We start from the raw sequence: 19281 nt of genomic DNA on the forward strand, positions 1-19281 counted from the left end.
CCAATTCACAATAGCTATGCATAATAGTCATTCACAATAAATTGACCGAATCAGCCGTTCATATATCACTAGATTCTGCAATGGGTGCTCTCGTGCTCTTGTATATTTCGGTATAGTATTTTTGCAATCTGCAATCTTGCAAGAGCAAGAGAATACCCCTAATATGTATTAAATTTTTTCTCTCAAAATTTGTATTTTCCTGCCGTTTGGTACACAGCCTAACTTTGTAACTTCTTTCGTTCATATCGAAATCTTACCATCCCTAAATACTATTCATTTCCGATTTTATATCGATATATTTTTATGTTCACTGAGTGTACGATTAGGGCGTTGTTTTCATTTCTAATTGGATAGTGTGAGTTAACGTTTTTATATTAAAAGTGTTTTTAATATATAATATTACATATTATGAATAAAACGTTTCGTAAACGGTTTTAACGTAGTTGTTGAAGAATACGTTTCGAATAAATTCCACTTAATATTTTCCAACACAATTCCAACACAACTTATGTGTATATACATATGTACATACATAAGTGACAATAAATTAACCAACAATCGACTTGATTTTGATTATATTTGTTAGAAGTAAATTTAAATCCAATAAGCGACTTATATGAAACCTTGGACTACACTTTCAGATATTTTTGCACTTAGTAGCGTTAGCTTTCCTTCCATCCAGAGCAGTCGTGTGAAGATTGAGGTAAAGTAACTATGTCAACAATTGAAGAACGTACGGCTTATGAAAAGAATCCATATTTTACTGGACATATCTACGGAAATTTCTCCCCTTTTTATGTGACGATCGCTGTCTGTACTGTCGTACTTGGTTCCATTATCATTTTAAATATAATATTAGGGTGTTGCTCCAAACATCGTAAATATTGGCAGGATAGGCACACAGGTTAAATTTCAGTTATAAAAGTAATATGAAAATATTAATGTAATCGGATTAACAGGTAACCGATGGTTGGTTTCCATTTGGTCAGCTACGCCACATTTGCAGCCACCCTTGGACTTCACAGAACTAAAAGACGCCTCATATTTTGAACGATTCTACGTAAGTCTTTGAACTGAATAGAACACTACAATTGTTTTGACTCATTGCTTATAGAATATAAAAGTATAAAGCGCATCATAAATTCATAAATTTTACACTTGTTTAAAAAAATTGTCTTATGAAGTTATAAGATATAACGAACCGATAACATACTAGTGTAAAAATTTATGATTTAATGATTTTACGATGCGTTATGACACGTTGTAAGTCACCTAAATGTGTTGATAGGGGTGGTTACATGATGTGGTTTAAACTCTGGACATTTTCTTGTTGATTCGTTTATACCGAAATAACAAGTTCTCGGCAAATCACATGTAATTTAAAGTCTCATTTCCTCATAATCTTGTAAATATATCAATAATCCTGAATCCTTCTCAATTCTGAATTAAGATTTTTTTTTGGTTAAAAATGGCTATCAGATCAAATTTATTTAAAGAGTGCCATCTTAGCAACTTTCCAAATAAGGCAGTGTCGAATAAAGTTGTTCGTTACAAAAATGATGAAATCTTTTAAACCAGTAGTTCGATTTTTATAAACTAAAATGTTTTATTTAAAAATTTATTTTAGATGGGAAAAATGAAGGAATTAACAAGGAAGTCTAGAATTTTTTTAGTCACTTTTGTTGTTGTCTTTATCTCCCTTTTTATTACAACCGCAACACATCCTCGAGAATCGGCTGTATAAAAATTCTGTCCAAGTAGCTGAGAGAAGTCCGTAAAAACGTAACACTCGTCATCCATTGTGTAGTATACTGCGTACGATAGAATCTAGTCAGTCAGCCTTTCTCGCCAATTTAATACCCGAAATGATTGGGTTTTTCTTGCGAATGGTTACAACTTACTTCGCTTTCTTATGATAATGTGGCACCTTCTTTTTACCATAATATTTCCTCCCATCAATGCCAACATCTTCCGTAAAGCGTTTAATAAGGCGAGAAATTATTTTAGGGTTAGTCACTACCTCTTTTGCTATTTTCTTAGAAGACCGCTGCGGTTGCTTTTGAAAATTTTTTTTTCTGTATAATACGAGTATAAACATTAGGAACCAATGATGATAGCGGAATAAAACTTTACACAAATACGGTATTTGAAAATATGTAAATGACGGATAATGAAATCTCGATTATCACTTTATCATGCGAGAGTATAAAATGTTCGGTGACACCCGAACTAAGCCCTTCCTTACTTGTTAATAATGCTTTCAGGCACTTCTACATCGCTTGCCATTTTAGTGTTAAATAAATTTTTATTAGACGGACGCTTATATTTCCAGGCATTTCTTCAGAGCTACTAAGATACAATTTCTTTTTTTATGAAATTTCTAATAGCACAATATGGAAATAAATGTAGCGGAAAATTTTATTCGACGCAGTCCTTACAATTTTAACGTGTTCTTTCTCTTCAAAGTTATTTAATCGAATTTATTTCATCTATTCATCAGTTAGAGAAATTGTTTGACTTCCAAATAATGATTGTTTAAGGCGAGTTTTATGAAAACATGTTTTTAGTAAAAATGTAATATTATAATTGAAATCCCTCACATGTATATCAGCTGTAATACAATATTTTTATCGAATATTCGAAATAAGTTAGTCAAACTATAATGTCCTGTTGGAAAGTATAATATTATGTATAATTTCTCTATTTTTTATAGCCGAAAACGCATATCTTCCGCGAAGATATCGAAGCACCGGAAGTACACGTGCAACAGCAAATACAAATTGAGCCACCTTCTCATCAATTGCAACAACAAAGACCACAACGTCCGCAAGGCCGTACATTACATCAACAACGACAACGTGAAGAATACGTTGAGCTGCAGAAGCGTGAAAGCGATATCTAAATCAGATAACGGTAGAAAGATGGCATTTATTTTATTTTTTCCGGCTGTAGCTGCCCTTGCTCTCTTTATTGTTGGTGTCATTATATTAATATTGCGATTTGGGCCACGTCTTTGCGGTTTACGCCATCACGCACTTCCCGATAATCATGAATGGGATGAAAAAAGTTATGAGCACGAGATCAGTTATGCCTGAACTAAATTTACAAATGCATTAATTAAAATTACAATTTACAATTTTTATTTCGAATCCACGTTCCATAAAATACGAATAATTCTAAAAATGTAAACATAAATATTACATCGACACCCACGTTGAGACATAGTACAAACTTTGTATATGCAAAACATTATATGACACAAAATCCTTTTATAAATAAGTGCCTTGAGTAATCAACTTTAAATTCGAATACAGTAAGTTTATTGTGTAATCATAAAATATAGACTTCTCAAAACCATTCCGTCCAAAAGGATATTTTAAAAATCTGAGCACAATTTACAACGCTCTATTTTATTTTAGAATGTAAGAAAAATTTGTGTAATTTTTTAACGCCATTTATGTAAACATGTACTGCACAATGAAATATTTTTCCAATAAAAAGTACTAAAAACGTACAAATTGTCAAAATTCCTGTTTTCACATTCTATATTAGCTGGGTTTTGCAAGTAAGCAACCAAATTGTAACTATTTGTAGAAGAAATTTATCACGAATAATAAGTTTTTGTTTGCATTTTTATGTTTTATTTTTAAATATAAGTCTTACAATAATTTAAGATTACTTAATTTTCTTTTAGAAGAAATAAGTTGGGCTTTTTGATGTTGCATTGGTCTTATCAAGCGTGTCTGAACAGGAAGGTCTACAATTCTGATAATTTGTATATTTTTTTATATATTTTTATCACTGAGGTATAAACGATACAATTTTAAACTAAATAGGAAGAAACTGCACGCAACACATAAGTATTTGATCTTAATGAAAATTTCAATATAAAAATTGTGAAATTCACCTATTTATCCTTGCATAAGGAATTTTTAACATAACACTGCATTTAGAAAAAGCCTTAACAGCGTAGATCGAAATACTACAAAAATATTAGATTAATATAAACTGAAATAAAGAAAACAATAAATAACTATATTAAGTCTCCATATATTTCCCAGTCAAAGGAGTGTAAAAAGATCGCTTCGAAAAACCAGACGCATAAGCTGCGTCTAGTCGGATTTCTTCAACATTAATCTTCTTTCAGATTTCGTATTTCCTTGTTGTTTAAAATTTTAACACAATTTTCTTTTTTTTATTTTTCCTCACTTCTGTAAAAATAGATTATTTACTCCGTCATTCTTTTTGTACAACAACAACAAAACATCTTATTAGTATGCAATAGTCAGCGCCAAACACTTGGTTAACATCACAAGCAAAATTACTTGTTCTTTTCCTTTTTTACTTTTACTTTAGCTTTCGCCTTTGTTTTTGTTTTTCTTCTGATCAATCAAGACTTTTAAAAAGTACTTTGTTTTATTTTTAGTTTCGATTTATATTTTTTTCGGTTTCCACTTTAAAATCTTTTTAGCTTAATAATTATATGTCGCAGGGATAAATAGATATGCAGTTCGAAAAAAGAGAGGGGGAATACATTATTAATGTTTCGATGGATTTGATGATTTGTAGATATAAGGCTGCATTTCTTCTATTTTACAAATATTCTCGCACATTTTATCCCCCTCAAGATAGGCGGTGGTCTTTACACTAACAGTTCTGTTCAGTTACAATAATTTCTAATGCTACCAAATAATGCGACTGTTACTGTTATTATATTTGCTTTTAGTGCCAATTGTAGTAATGGAGATGCCAAATGTGGCGGGACTGATGGTGGAGACTCTGTCAGTGTTTGGAAAGCATTATGTCGGAGCATTCATCACCAATTCGGAAAATGCATTTTCAAGACAATTTTTGAGTTCAGCATATGTAACAATCAAAACGGACTGTTCGTCACGCGACATTAGTTGAACCTAAAAAAAGAAATGAGGTAATAGTTAATAGCTGAATTATCACATCTACATCGTATTAGTTATTTATATTGAGGATTATATTAAAGAAGTACTCGTTCTAATGCGCCGGCATCTAATTTATTTAAGCAGTTTACGATATGTGCGTGATCCAACCATGGACGACCATCTTCTGTGACGGAATGAAACAAATAATCACGAAACAACTTCAGCATATATCTATCACCAGTCTCTGACCAAGTACAATCCATATTAAAACTGAAATAGAAATTCAAATATGTCAATAATGTACACTAACATTCTTCACTAAAATATAAGCAGCACGGGAATATTATATTAATAATTAAGTGCATACTCAGGTCTTTCATTGATGCAGTTTAATTTCACCAATATTCTATAGAGTCGACCATTCTCCATTTCTTTAGCCAACTCGTCTTCTTGCATGTCACACAGGCTTTGTAATGCATCCATTTGTGTATAGAAACGTGCCCCAATCATTGGCATAAGATCAGTTACAGAGCGCCGTTGCGTTGTTGAAAATAGATAGCTATAACAAGAGTCTAGTGAGGAAACGTTACAACAATTTCTTTACACAAAAACTTACACAATGAAGTTACGCAAATCAGTAGAATAGTGACGTGATACCATCTCAATGCTGTTTTGAACATTCTCTCGCTGAACTGATTGTAAGCATCGACATGCCAAGGCTAATACCAGCCGACCCAAGGCAGTCAAATCATCCTGCAATTTCCAATTTGGAATTATAGGTTAATTTGCCGGTAGTGTACTAAATAAAATATGTAGACATATACTTGCTGATGCATGCTAGCCACTGCCAGAGGATTAGCTGCATTCGGGTCGAATTGTGCTATGTCACTTGTACCACAAAAACTTAGGCGCATCCGTTTACCAGTTACTAGTACTTTTGTTGGATCCAAGACCCTTTCGATTTTGAATTTCAATTTCTAATTAAAAACAAATATAATGGAATAGCTTCTGATCTTCGACTCACTTGCAGGCGAGTCCTGCCTGATGGATTGCACGTAAACCGGCTGTCAGTTGCATGATAATTGACCAAATACTCGCTTCCGGCAATAACGGGCCATTGTTAGTACGTTGTAAGTTACTTTTGTGGCTTCAAGAGAAAAAAAGATACATATATACTACGCAAGTTCGTTAACTAAAACATTACCTTTTTAAAACCAAATTAAACTCAAATTAAAATGAACAATTTTATTTTATAAAAAGTAAACTTATTCGATACCTGAATGGGCGCGCATCGCCTTGGAATGGATCGGGATAACCATTGGACTCCTGTGTAGGCGTAAAGTATTTTGTAAGCAAGGTTTGTGAACCGGGATGATAATCATAAACTAATACTAACGCTATAAACGAAAAAAACATATAAATATATATATTTATACATAGAGTAAAGTCTTATAGCCAATAAGTTTGCATACAATTATCACCAAATGCTTTTGTCGTGAATATCTCACGCAGTTGTACCACATTCGAATGTTGCAATTTCTTCCACATCTCTACTACAGCCATACATTTTGTTGATTGGAGGCGAAAACCTTAAAAATTTTAATTCAAGTTTATGTTATTTTTCATAAAATGTTATTCTCTTGTAAAATTTTGATCAAAGGTGTTAACATGGACCACCTTTTATCTAGATTTAACGTTACTTAACGTTTTTTATTTAAGTTAACTTAATACTATATACGATTTGGGGTCATATAGTCTACGAAGTGCTACTGTGATCAAATTGAAAGGTGAATTTTTGATTCATACTTCGCGTGTTTTTCGAATGGGAAAAGATTTTTTTCTGTAAGTGATCACAGTAGTAAGTATAGCGTACAAGCTTGGAATCTTTTTTCTTAACCTTTATATATAATATCATGTGAATTTTACGTGGCATTATCTTGCTAAAAAAAATCTATGGTTCCTTACAAAACCATTCAGAAAAGTTTATTAACCGCTGCCTAGTAGTTTGATATAATTCATCGTATTCATTTTATGCGTTGGAAAACATTTTGGGATTGCACCATTGTCCAAAAAGCTCCCCATACCATTAGAGAACCTCCCTAAAATTTCTCAAATGCCTTGTTTCCAGTGGTCATCGAATAACTCTCCAGTAGTTGTCATAGCCGTTGGGTCCATCTTAATCAAACTTTTTATCGTCTTTAAAACCACTTTTTTCACTCATCGTCCCATAACAAGTGCCTTTGGGCATATTGCATCCTTCTGGTTTTATGACCAGATGGCAAAATAGGTTGAGAAGCTCCTTTAACTTACTATTATTTCTTTAAGACAAACTCACTTTAAGTCTTTAAAATTACAAAATAAATGCCACGTCTTGCCGCTAACGAGTACTTTCCTTAACTGTACGCTATAATTATTTCGCTCTTAATGAAAGAGCGCAAATTAAATAAAAAGTAACGGTACTAGAAAAGCTCTGGTGCTACTAACAAATGATCAAGTTCGTAGCAATTGCTTACACGCTTAACTTTCAAAAATCGAAGTGCGCGATAATTTCCATTTCTTAGATTGTACACTATACTTATTTCGTGGACTGTATTAATGTTGTATTCAATTCTCGACGTTGATCGTAACTTCTGAACAAACGTTTTTCTTTTGGTTTTATAGCGACCGGCGGATAATAAATATATTTTTATTATTTTTACTTGTTTGTCATTTCAAAAGTTCATAATTTAAAAATTAAAATATCTTCATTAAATTTGTTTCCTGGGAACTAAAATCAATATGCTACTTTTCGTGTAGATAATTTAGTATCAAAATTAATTAACTTTTTATATTTAATTTGTATACGTAAAATAATTTAGGTCCTTACACATACCATGTAATCTCCGTAAGCAATATTTAATGCCAGTAGTGCTATGTGTTGCCTTATAAGTGGATGAAAGAATAGTGATTTTTCCGTGCAGTGCCTGAACTGGTTCCAGGGGGTACAAAGAATGATAATTGTCTACTTCCGGTGGAAGGGCATTTTGTGCCACGTCGGCTGGGTCCAGCATTAAATTTGAGATCTCGTTGCGGGCAAGAATTTCTGATCGCATCTCATCAGGTAGGAAGAAGGCAGATTCCAAGTGTGTTTTAGGCTGCAATGCAATTAAATTGGAAGCTGGTCCTGGATACACATGATGGCCGGTATATAGCAGAGGAGGTTGTACTGCTGGTATTGGTGCCACCACCGAAGGTGGGGCGTGATGCGCACTAACGGGGTCAACAACATTATTCACCACTGCACTATTGTTGGCGGCGGTCGTATGGTTGGCAGTTGGGTAAAAATAGATGGTTCCACCTACGTTCTCCTGCATTAAATATATTTTTAGATCGAAGGTTATATAATAAATCAGTGATTAAATCATTCTCAAACCTGATGCACGTTCGCTGGTAACGTTGTTGGTATGGGCGAGGCGTGGGGTGTGATTCGCGTTGGAGATTTTTCGCTTCCGCCACTTACAAGATTTGTAGGCGATTCGTTAAGCAGCATATTACCGCGCACTTTCATAGGTGTCGACATGTTCACATATGATTTCGTCCCAGTCGGTGGCTGAGTTGTCGAAATGACTCCGTTTACTAAGGCGTGTGACGGTTGGGTCGGCTGCTGCGATTGCTGTTGAAGTTTATGGTGATGTTGCTGTTGTAGTTGTTTTTGTTGTGCAACGGCGGCTGCAGCTGCCTTCTGCAGACCAAGCAGAGACGAAGGAGTACTATTCACCGATTTCGCTACAGATGGGCCAACGCCGCCAACAACATTGACACCGGCACTGCCAAGACCGTTGCTCAGCATAGGAGTATGATAAGGTGTATAGAAATTTGGGGACGAATTTATGCGATTTGGAATGAATTCGGGAGACTGCGGGGTAACCTGGTAAGCAAGTTATAAACTTATAAAATACACAGAAGTCTGCTTAATAAAATGAAAGGTAAATACATATGTATGTACATATGTATACTAGAAAATGCGGCCACGCGTTGCTGTGGCTATGGTATACATTAAATACTATTATTAAAAAAACTACTTAAAATATTATTTATTAAAGGCGAAAGCGTTATTGCCGGTATAAGAATCCAAATGATTGTACTTGAGTTTAAATTTTCATAATGATTGACAAAAATGTTTGTCAATGCAGTAAAAAATAAATTTTCTATATGCCATTTTACCCTGAATTATAATAATCATTGTTATTTATTTATTATTATTGTTATTTTTGTTTTTTGAATTTGAACACAACTTGTGTTTAGAATTATATTTTTATACTCTGGCAACGTGTTGTTGCAGAGTATAATAGTTTTGTTCACTTAACGGTTGTACGTGTCAACTATCTTGATGAAACTTTGCATGTGCGTTCCATGGCACTAAAAAAAATACGAAAACCTATAAAACCTAAGCATTTAGTTATTATATAGAACTGTAATTTGGCATAGAGGATCGCAGTGGCGAGTGGGTGTGGCCCACTTAAGATACAAAAACCAAATTCTCATAGCGGAAATATTATACAAACTTCTAGCAAGAGTGTGAAAATGGATGATAACCCCACTCACTCTCCGTATAACGATACTGTTAAAAACTACTAAAAGCTCAATAAATCAATAACTAAAAAACGGGCTTAAATGGAACCAGGCCAAAATTTGACGATATGCGTGGCATTGCCTACTTTTGGGTAAAATCAAATATCTCGAAACCCGCACGACCGATTCCAACAAAATTCGGCATATTCTACTGACATTCTTATGTGACAGGGTGAATATGAGTGTAATCGGGCTACAACCACGCCTACTTCCCATAAAACAAAATTTTAAAGTGACTTTATACCGTATATATCGATCAATATGTGAGTTATCTCAATAAAATAATATTTGTAAGGAATAAAAACGGGAGAAAACTCGCCCTAGACCCCATATAGCTAATAAGTGTTACGTACCTGAAACTATTACCCAGCTATAATCCTTGCAAGAAACAAGAGTATGAAGTGTTCAGTTATACCCGAACTTAGCCCTTCCTTATGTTTATTTATGAATTGTTTTGGCTTTAAACATAATTGAAATATAAACTATCTTATCTTTAAATTAGATTAAACGCGGTGAACACGTTGTAATAAATTTTATTAAATCAGTTCAGTACCGGAGAAAACTTGACAAGTAATTTTTATATTGGTGTCTGCATACAGTCTACATACACTGCGCTACATCAGGTTAGCACACTTCAGTTTGAATAGTGTTGCTTATTTTCTATCAAAACTAAAGAAACAACAATTCTAAAATTATTTGCTAAAGTAAAACAACAAACAATTAGTGTTTTATCTTTAAACATAATATTTATTTAAACAATTTAAATATGGTTATCACGTTAGCAAACACCACATTTTTTATGATGTTGGAACATTTTTATCCAAGAACATATTTTTAAAAATATGTAATAACCAATTTATACGTTTGTATATTATTTTAATACTAAGCCGATTCTGTCTTGTTGCGAATGATCTCAATGTTCCGATTGACTAGAGATTCGGACAATTTCCCAATATAATTTAAGGAAATTGATGACAAGCCTTTTTAATACTTTCAACTAATTTCTCTTTAGGGGAATACTGCTGGACACACTACAAAACTGTACGATCCAACCATTTCCAAATCTTTTCTATAATATTTATGTCGGAGGACTAAGGTTCTGTCTTAAATTAACCCAGGTAGTATGAATATAGAGCTTTATCGTATCGTTCAAAATGCCAAACAATTTTTTAAAATGGGGGAAAGTTGTTTTGACATTTTAATTATTAAAAGCCAATGTGTCAAAAGTAATAGTAAAGTCTATAATGTCAAATACAGCTTTTTCTTTTGTATAACTAAATATAAAAAATAAATAAAAATAATAAATTTTTCAATAATTTCAACCAATGCAAATGCGTTTTTTTTAGTGATAACTGAATACAAGTAGATTGTAAATTACACAAAATCATCAAAATATAAACAGAAAATGCATGAGAAAGGCAAAAAAAAAAAACAACTAATTTTGAAGTAACGGACACAATTCCATATCGACGCAGCTATCTATAATTGAACTGATAGCGATTTCCTTTAGCCACATTAAATAAAATAAAGCTCTTAAGCAATAAAAAATTTGGTATCAATAGATATTCCAGCTCTGAAGACCAAATCAAACCAATTAAAATGTGCTAACCTGATGATGCAAAAACAAAGCACACATTTCGACTAAATGGAACAGAAAATAGAAAAAACCTTATAACGGGACATTCTTTTCACATGTTTTCCTAACCAGTTCAAACAAAGTTGAAAAATCAGCAAACAATAAAGTATCTGTGAGTTTATAACACAAAATCAGAAGCAATTGAAAAAATAATTTCCCAAAAGCCAGAATAGATCTTTAGATTGCTGCATACCTTGCATTTTTTGCATTGAATTACATTACATAAAAGCAAAATTAGTTGGTTCAAATTTATATAATTATTTACCATATACGTCGCAAGTTTACTTTCTGAGGGAATTCCGTTCGAAGGAGGATAAAAAATCGGATCCATTGCAGCTGTGTCTGAAATATTGGATAGTTAAAATTTAAGATTTTATCATTTTTCGATACCTTTTAAATTCTTATTTATTAAATTTTAATCGAAAGAAAAAAATAGAAATACATCCTAAAATCTGAAATAGCCATACACAATAAAAAGTGACTACTTCAACGTATCATGCGGCACATGATGTTTTTGTAATAGTGTAATACATAGATAAAAGCTCGGCAGTATGCGGAAATTAATAGTCCTTTATTCCTAGATACTGTTTACATATGTATGTCCCATTCCCTATAAACAAAAAATTTCCTTTTGGCAGCTTTTATAACAAGCATTTAATCAGAGTTTTTAATCTTTTGTTCGTAGAGAGCGAAATCGAATTGGTTACTTTCTCCTGCCCAACATTTGTTTCCGATTTTTTACGCTCTTTTTATTATTTCTCGTTGGGAATGCAACTTAAATATTTAGCACAAAGTATTGAAGAACAAGATCGGCGCAGCAACTTCAGGGTTTACCAAAGCAACGGCCCTAAACGTAGGTCGACAATTGTAAAGTAAAATATAAAAAAGTAAATTCTATCATCATATAATATCGTTTATAATAATTAAATTATTATTTCATAACTATCTTTATCAATTAAAATTAAATGAGTTTGTAAAAATTACACTCACTTAATTTGACATTCAAATAATTTGTAATATGCACATTCGGGTATAACAGATTTATATACATACACATGTGAATATTTGAGCAGAAACAGCTGAATCAAACCTTGCAGAGCTTACTTGTTGCAGAGTTAAAAAAAAAATAAATAAACAAGTTTCTTAAAAATGTAAGCTAATGTTAACAAGTCAACTCTTTTTGTATTTAAACTCAGATATACATATGTATATTGTTTTGTATATGTATCATATTTATGTATAACTACGTTTGTTAACGCCTACATTAGCTAAACAAATGATACGACAACTTTTAGGCTAACGGACGAAAAATAGCTTACCAGTAAACATTATTTTTTACATGATATTGGCGAACACTGGGCCAAATAATCACCGAACGACAAAATTTTGTAAATATATGCACATAACGTGCATAGTATACAGCATACAGTGTGAGACAAAACTCAAGCACAGAATCTACCTTGTCGGTATTTAATTAAATAAAATCATAAAATAGGCATTACAATTATAATTTTATTATTAGAACATTCATTGTCATTCATTAAATTCTAAGAATTAAACAACACAACTTATTAAAAAAAATTAAATGAAAAACTTCAAAATTCGGGTGAGGGATTTATGAATGCAAAATTTTATTTTAATGTTTTTTTTGCGTATCCTTTATTTTTCAATACAGCTTCACATCGGCGAAGCTTGAACATAATAAATTTATTTATTGTGTCGCCGGAAATGCGATTCCATGTTTTTTTACTAGAATGAATAAAGTGTTATAATTTTTAAAATTTTTAGTCTAATTTTTCGATTTACAATTCTTCATAGGTTCTCTATGGGATTTATTCTTCAGCATGCGTCAGCATAATATTCTGAAGTTTATTTTTTATATACCATTTAAGCCATTGACAGAATTGGTCTCATTTCATGACGTGAAACCCAACCCCACACTAGTACATTGCCTCCACCGTGTTTCACCAGGCCTGTAATATAATGCAGCGTTGTCCCTTCGGCCTGCGTAATAGTTTCAAAAGTACTGCAAATTCCATTCGAGCCAGTCTGTTCTTTAAAGAACACATATGTAGCATGAGAGTCCATCTTGGACAGTTCGGTGTTGTATGGATATCTGTGATATATTCAACCGTAATTGGCTTGTATATATAAAATATTAAAAAAAAATAGTATGGGAATCTAAAAATTTTTCCAATAGTCATAATCGAGCCATTGAAATACTTTTTACTTAAGTATACAACCATCCTTCTTTAATAACGAAGCTCAATATGCACGATTTTTTTTTCTAAAAATAATAATAACTACACATATCCAACATTTGCTGATAATAAAAAATCTTTAGGCAAAAAATTAAATCACAGTTTGTCATATTTGAATTTTTATAATTTTTTCTAAGTTGTTTAATTTTTACCAGTTTAATAAGAACAGCGAATGTTATATTAATAAAAATAAAGGACGAATCATTTAATGACTACACTTGGTTTAAATATGTACCGATGGTTTAGTTTTGTCGCACACTGTATAACCCAATGTTATTATTGAAAAGAAGAGAAAACACTTTCTAAATGGCCTTTACAAATAAAAAGCTATACTCGTCAAACAAACGAACTTCGATTATAAATCGAAATATTGTGTATTTGCCATATTGTATTTGCTGTAGGAAAAGAGTAGGTGGGTGAATATTCTGTTTGCACCATCTTCATTAAAAACCACAGTTATATCTCCTAATTTACTGAATTCAACAAACTTTTAATTGACAGATCTGGCGGATGTGTGCAACGATTTTTTACTAAGCCTCTGCATAAGAGATCGTTTACGATAATCTTTTTGGTCGGATAAACGTTAGTACATACTGTATTCTGTAAATTAATTTAAGACAACTGTTTGATTCTTTGGACGGATAAACGTTTTAAAACAATGGTATTGCCTAGGACCTTTGTATGTTTTTAAATAAGCATAAATATCATGAAAGCATGATAATGGTATGTACAATTATATATACATACAATATAGTATGTATGTATATCAATTATCCAAGACGTCTTTGTGTTATAATAACCTTAATGTTAACATGCTATGTGCCACATTTTTAAATGCATTTTATTACAATAAAAACCGCAAAAACATTAGGTTATAATTTCCTTCATTGCTACATTATCAAAAGTACTGATGCCACTTACCTGCTGGGAAGAAATTGTTTAAGAACGTTGACATTTTTCACCTCAACAATCAGCTAAGCGGGGGATTGTCGGTGGCGGTGGGTTATATGCCTTGTCGTGTTCTTCGTTGATTTAAAAATCGGGGTCGTGGTCGGAATGGCCGTCGTTTTAAAAGTAAGTTTTTATTGCTCTTTTTTTTTTTTTTTTAATTTTTGTTATTTAATAATTTTGTAGTTGTTATCTTTCAAAAGTTGGATTCGATATTTTGACAGTCATTGTAGATTAACTGATACATACTTGTTTTTGTTATTGAGCATTGTTTACTAAATTGTCTACAAATTATTCTTTGAGGTTTTTTTTTGTTTTTAATCAGGAAACAAATAAAACAATATATTAATTAAAAATATCTCTTTCCGTTTTATTAATATTAAGATTATTAATAATAACGAAAAGTATATGTCTCATAATTCTTTTCACAATGCAATATTTAAGTATTTTGTTTTTTTATGAGTAAATTACATTATTTTTTATTGGTTTAAATTATTTTTTTTTGCATCAGAACACATTCCTGGCGCATATTTCTTGTTTATGTGAAAAAAACAGTTATTTGGATGTAACATATACAAAACCAACAACGTAAACAATAATGCGTCATGTTTTTCGTTGTCTCGAAACTGTTTTCACAATTCAGAAAAACGCAAAAAAAATACCGGACAATTAAGGGTAAACTATGTTTTTGTACATTGTTTGATTGTCGCTGCTCTTAGAGTTGATGTAACATTTAGTTACATGTAATTCGCGTAGGTGGCGACACAGCATCCGTTAGAAAACTTTTTAGCAATAATGCCGGGTAATCGTACAAGTGAAAATATTATACAGTTAGTTTATTATAATTTTCATAAAGGAAAATCAGCTAAAGAATTGGCTCAAATGTTTTCTCTAAATGTTAGGACAGTGTACAACATTACATATCGCGCAGAAAAAGAGAATCGGTAAGAATTAAAAGAACCCAGTGGCAGGCCAAAAAAGATTACACCAAGGATGGAAAGGTTAATAATCAAACAAATTGACAATAAGCCACAGTGCAGCCTTAGAATGTTAGCTGCAGATTTCAAGGAACGCAATATTGTGCAAGTAGGCCATGAAACCGCGCGAAGAGTTCTCTTAAAACACAAATGTAGTTCAAGAAGTGCAAGAAAAAAACCATTGCTATCACAAATTAACGTTGAAAAACGGCTTTCTTTTGCTCTAACTCACATTTCACATCCAATGGAATACTGGGACGATGTAGTGTTTTGTGATGAGACGAAAATAATGCTATACTACCACGATGGACCTCAAAGAGTTTGGAGGATGCCGCTTACAGCCCTACAAAACAAGAATATTATTCCCACAGTAAAATTTGGAAAACTGAGTGTTATGGTGTGGGGTTCTATTTGTAGCAAAGGTGTTGGTGAAATCAGAATTATTGAAGATAATATGACAAAAGAAACATATTTAGACATTTTACGTAGTGATTTAAAAAGAAGTGTGCAAAAATTTGGGCTAGTGGATCCAAACAATCCCAATAAATTGAATTACAAATTATATCAAGACAATGATCCCAAGCACAAGTCTTATATATGCAGGACTTAGTTGCTATATAATTGCTCAAAAGTGCTAGATACTCCTGCGCAAAGCCCAGACATCAATCCTATAGAAAACTTATGGGCATATTTGAAAAAAAGTGGCAAAACGGTGCCCTACAAACAAAAGCACCCTAATACAGTGCATCAAAGAGGAGTGGAGGAAGATCCCACAGGAATATGATATAAAAAAGCTAATTTCAACGATGCCACGGAGGCTACAATGTGTAGTAGACGCTGCAGGTGGTCACACCAAATATTAACATAAAAACGCTCGCGTGTACTGATTGGAACTTTAATTGTGGTGAAATGTGAAAAGAATTTTGAGACAGTACAGAATAAGATATTTTTTGTTTTTTGATTTATTTCTTCTAATATACTTTAAATATATAATCGTTTTTGATTCAGAAATAATAAAAAATATAATGAACATTATTATGTTATAAAAAAATTCTTAAATAAATATGTGCGTTACTTTCAAAATTCACTTTGAACATTTTACTCCGTCAAATGTTGTCATATGAAAAGATTTATGAGACATACTGTATATATATTTCAATACCTGCGATAATACAGAATATTATAGGATTCCTTGCAAAGCTCAAAATACTAACATTAGTAATTTTCTCATAGAACAACAAAAGCACTAGTTGCAAGTATTGGAGAAATACAAATGCTAGTTGTGATTGTTGATCATACCAATGTAAAGCTATATCAACATAAGCAGATGGAGTTCGAATATATACATAGATTAGATATACATATATCCATTTTTGTATTAATACTAGAGTACAATAATCAGAGAAAGAACAAAAGAACAAACTGAAACAAAACGGCTCTGAAGTGGAGTTAGTATTCAACTGCTCTCATGAAAGAAAATTTTGTTGAAGTATGGAAAGAAAGATACTGTAGGTACAAATAACTCATCGTATTTCAAAGATTGAGTTGTAATTATAAATTAAGAAGTTCCATCGTAAACATCGTTCTGATAGTCCTTCTAAGTTAGCGACCGAGATCAAGGGTACATTATTAAAAACTTTAACAAAATACACGACTTAAGCCTTTCCAAATAGCAACTTGTTGTACAATATCAGTCTACATTCATATGTATGTGGTCTCGAAAATATGTTATAAAATATGCCAAAGCAATTGCTCACATCCCCCATCTAGATGCCTGTTAAGCTTATTATATAAGTCGAGAACACAATGTCTGCTACAAATCCGACTTAAAAAGGATCATTTCCGAGGAGCGGAATACATTTTCAACACAAGAAAGGGTGAAAATATACATACTTAACGTTTTAAAACTTCTGCTTACCACTGTCGCGCTGATTTTAGGAGTTTCGAACAAGTATATATGTACATATGTACTTAAGAACTTGCTTCAATTTTTTTATACTAGAAAAACTATTAACCATTCTTGTAAATAAGCTTTTCTTGACTACTGTATAACATCTTTTATATTTCTTGTAAACTAATTTCTCCCACAGCGGGTTTCACATTACCGGATTTAACCCTTATTTTATCCAACCAAGGGCTATTATTTTGATCTAAAATATTTTAATGCTTACGAGAAATATTTTAAGAATATTTTCTTATTTAATAAAATATATACTTTTTTTAATATAAGTATTATTAATTAACTTTTGATAATTACATAAGTGAACAATACCCATATGCAATAGCAAAGGGAATCCAAATAAGATTATCCTATTAGATATTTATATATAAAACAAATATATGTACATATGTGAATGCCTACATTCCCGTTTTTAAAATATCCTAACAGCCGGTTATGGAAATGGGTAAATTTATTCTTATTTGTATATAAGTACATAATTCGTAACAGGCACGTACACAAATCTTATATGTATTAAACGAAGCTTGTAAAAGTGTATATGTTCATGAATGTTTTTCCACAAATCCATTCCAGAAAAATACGAAAGAAAACGAAGAGAAAAACGTGAAGAGAGCTTTTACATACATATATATTTATATAGAAGTAAACAAAAACAGCTGCCGTTTTTACTGCCTATGCTTCGTATCTACTTTACTGCTTTCTATTTCAAAACATTCTTTGTGCAATTTGTGTACCTTAACTTTAGTTATTTAAATAGTTATTAATGATTTGCTTTATATATGTAATTTGAAATTTTGAAAACAATATTTATCCATTATATTAACGCAATAAGCAGTGTATATAAAATCTCAGTATAATGGTTCACGCTGGATTAATACTAATGGAATATATATGCACGATACACATATACAGATGCACATATTTATGTGCACTTGACAATTTTGCCAACTTTGAAAGCAAAAAGTTATTATATATTCTGAATAGGTCAATTTATATAAATAACAGTTGTATCAACAGTTAAACTATCAGTATTTTCGTTTTTGTATTTTCCAAAAAAGTTCACATACACAATACTTCTTTACTGAGGAAGTTTTATATACGAAGTCGAAGGTAATTCTTTGTATATACTACCGATTTACAAGACCGCTACTATTTATTCTTATAAACTTCTTCGTGGATGAGTTGAAATCCAAAACTTTCTAATAATTTCAAACATTGTCAATTTGTTGTTTAATTGAAAATGCAAAATATGCCTATCATGTGGGTATCATTTAGAAAATAGCCCTTCTCGTACTCTTTGACCAAATAGTATGGCTGCTGAAACTTTGTATAGGCAATTATGTCGCAGAAAGTTTTAAGTTATAATGTCGAACGCTACGCAATTTAACTTCATAAAACGTCGCGCACACATGCAAACCGTTGTCTAAAAACGAAGAAAAAGTTAAACCTTGATCGTTGTTGTGCTAGAGCGCCGCGCAAAAACTAATCACATAACACAAGAATGTAAACTCTCCACTTAAAATCTAATTTTGCACATTTTCCATCATTTTTAAACACAATTAAGATTTCTTTATTAAAAATATATTTATTTACATTATTGAGTATGCTGATGTTTGCCTCGCGTGACTGTTTCCACTGCGTCTTCGTCGAAAAACTTTTCCTCTAATTTTTCACCTATGCCATTCGAATATGTTTGCCTCACTCGCACTACTGTTGTTTACATTGTACAATATACGTTCTCTGTATTGCTTATTGGCGAGAGTGCTGCCAGCTTTAATTGCTTCAAAGGAAAGAAGGAAGAACAAATAGCAAACATATCATAGCGCCCTCTGAAAGTGAAATTTGGGCAAGTTAAAAAATTGAAATCACTATACCTATGTATCTATACCGGTTATTTTTATACCCTGAACAGGGTGAATTAAGTTTACCACGATCTTTATAATACCCAAAAAAAAAAAACGTCAAAAACCTTATGAGTATGTATGCATATATG

The 19281-nt window shown here is 32.0% G+C and overlaps 3 protein-coding genes across 6 annotated transcripts; 2 read left to right on the forward strand and 1 right to left on the reverse strand.

Moving 5' to 3' along the window:
- Window positions 1-305: 305 nt before the first annotated feature.
- On the forward strand, window positions 306-2922 carry LOC120778889. Its single transcript, XM_040110938.1, has 4 exons — window positions 306-355; window positions 642-904; window positions 960-1060; window positions 2714-2922. The coding sequence occupies exons 2-4, from the start codon at window positions 715-717 to the stop codon at window positions 2900-2902; spliced, it is 480 nt and encodes a 159-aa protein (XP_039966872.1). The 5' UTR covers window positions 306-355; window positions 642-714; the 3' UTR covers window positions 2903-2922.
- LOC120778890 lies at window positions 2903-3529 on the forward strand. Its single transcript, XM_040110939.1, has one exon. The coding sequence runs from the start codon at window positions 2922-2924 to the stop codon at window positions 3093-3095; it is 174 nt and encodes a 57-aa protein (XP_039966873.1). The 5' UTR covers window positions 2903-2921; the 3' UTR covers window positions 3096-3529.
- A 432-nt stretch (window positions 3530-3961) lies between these two features.
- LOC120778888 (PAN2-PAN3 deadenylation complex subunit PAN3) lies at window positions 3962-18983 on the reverse strand. 4 transcript variants are annotated; one of them, XM_040110934.1, is made up of 13 exons: window positions 18882-18983; window positions 14325-14647; window positions 11408-11484; window positions 8308-8802; window positions 7768-8242; window positions 6368-6484; window positions 6172-6292; window positions 5920-6042; window positions 5720-5849; window positions 5512-5648; window positions 5263-5454; window positions 5003-5165; window positions 3962-4910 (listed from the first exon to the last, which is right to left on the reverse strand). In XM_040110934.1, exons 2-13 carry the CDS (start codon window positions 14356-14358, stop codon window positions 4800-4802), a joined length of 2175 nt encoding a protein of 724 aa, XP_039966868.1. In that variant the 5' UTR covers window positions 14359-14647; window positions 18882-18983; the 3' UTR covers window positions 3962-4799. The 4 variants fall into 4 exon arrangements, with proteins under 4 accessions (XP_039966868.1, XP_039966869.1, XP_039966871.1 ...); XM_040110935.1 differs by lacking the exon at window positions 18882-18983 and adding an exon at window positions 18736-18841; XM_040110937.1 differs by lacking the exon at window positions 11408-11484.
- Window positions 18984-19281: the final 298 nt, after the last annotated feature.

This window comes from Bactrocera tryoni, chromosome 5 (assembly GCF_016617805.1).
Source record: "Bactrocera tryoni isolate S06 chromosome 5, CSIRO_BtryS06_freeze2, whole genome shotgun sequence".
Classification (NCBI taxonomy): Eukaryota; Metazoa; Arthropoda; class Insecta; order Diptera; family Tephritidae; genus Bactrocera; species Bactrocera tryoni.